The following is a 970-nucleotide window of genomic DNA, read 5'->3' as shown; positions in this document are numbered from 1 at the left end:
ACTCAGACTGGCGTTCAAGCCTGTATTTCTATTAATTAGGATGATTTTTTTCTCTCAATATTTAAAATGAGAATTTTACATCCAACAAATAAAATGACTGTATAGAGATATTTTTACTAACACAATAAATAAATGAAATATTTGTGATTGTTTCAAATTATATAGAAACACTACTTTCTTAAAAAGTAAAAAAAAAAATGCTTTAGCTTTTATTTAATTTTGTGACCGGATTGGGTCTTATTTTGAAAGGGCTTTACTCCTTTTCCGGTCTGAACGTAGCAGCTTGACGTACGGAGCTCGCTTGCCAGTTGGTCCAGGGGCTCGTGAGTGTAGCTCTCCCCGCCGTCCTGCCGCATATAAAGGCGGTCAACGGTCGGAGACCTCCGCGTTAAGGCAACTCCAAAGGAGAACGTCGGGTTGTTTTATTCCCGCAGACATTTCAGTTCCCGCTTCCTTCTCACCACCCGCATCCGCGTCCCGTCTCAGACTGGGGAGAAAAGAGGGGGGTCCATCTCGGAGTGACCAGCATGGACCCCCAAGCGAAGAGCCGCATTGGTCCGGCGGCGATGGCGGCGGGAGGGAGCTTCGGCGGTCGCCCGGCCTCTCTCGGAGCCGACGGGGGTGACTCAGAGTCCGGAGCGGGCTCCGAGGAGGCTGCCATGGGCTGCAGCGACACATTCAGCAGTCTGCCGGACATGGAGCAGGAGTCTCTGGAGGAGAAATTACGCGGACTGGCGTTCAGAAAGCAGACCTCGTATCGGTGAGTGGAGAGCAGAGGGAGGATGCTGTGGCAGGACGTGGCTCATAGCAGGATGTGTTTAGGGATTTATGCGTTTTTCCTGGATTTAATTTTTTTTTTTGTACGTACCTGCATGCAAGGAATTCATAGAGCATTCCCGTGTCAGAAATCTGCTTTACAGCCAACAACACAGCCTCACCTTTTGTTTGTTTTTTTTAAACTATTTATAGG

The 970-nt window shown here is 47.9% G+C and overlaps 1 protein-coding gene across 2 annotated transcripts in view; it reads left to right on the top strand.

The window, feature by feature from the left end:
* Nucleotides 1–275: 275 nt before the first annotated feature.
* Nucleotides 276–970, top strand: part of LOC106955922 (diacylglycerol kinase iota-like) — a 51,317-nt gene continuing 50,622 nt past the window's right edge. Inside the window, exon 1 of one of the 2 annotated variants that reach the window (XM_015046373.1) lies at nucleotides 276–760. In XM_015046373.1, the coding sequence (XP_014901859.1) occupies nucleotides 528–760 (233 nt within the window). In that variant the 5' untranslated portion in view covers nucleotides 276–527. The remainder of the gene's footprint in view (nucleotides 761–970) is intronic. The other variant, XM_015046372.1, reaches the window with a different exon arrangement.

The sequence above is a fragment of the Poecilia latipinna genome, unplaced genomic scaffold (genome assembly GCF_001443285.1).
Source record: "Poecilia latipinna isolate Pla-1442-1.1 unplaced genomic scaffold, P_latipinna-1.0 Scaffold777, whole genome shotgun sequence".
NCBI classification, from domain to species: Eukaryota; Metazoa; Chordata; class Actinopteri; order Cyprinodontiformes; family Poeciliidae; genus Poecilia; species Poecilia latipinna.
This window is presented reverse-complemented; position numbering and strand designations above follow the sequence as displayed.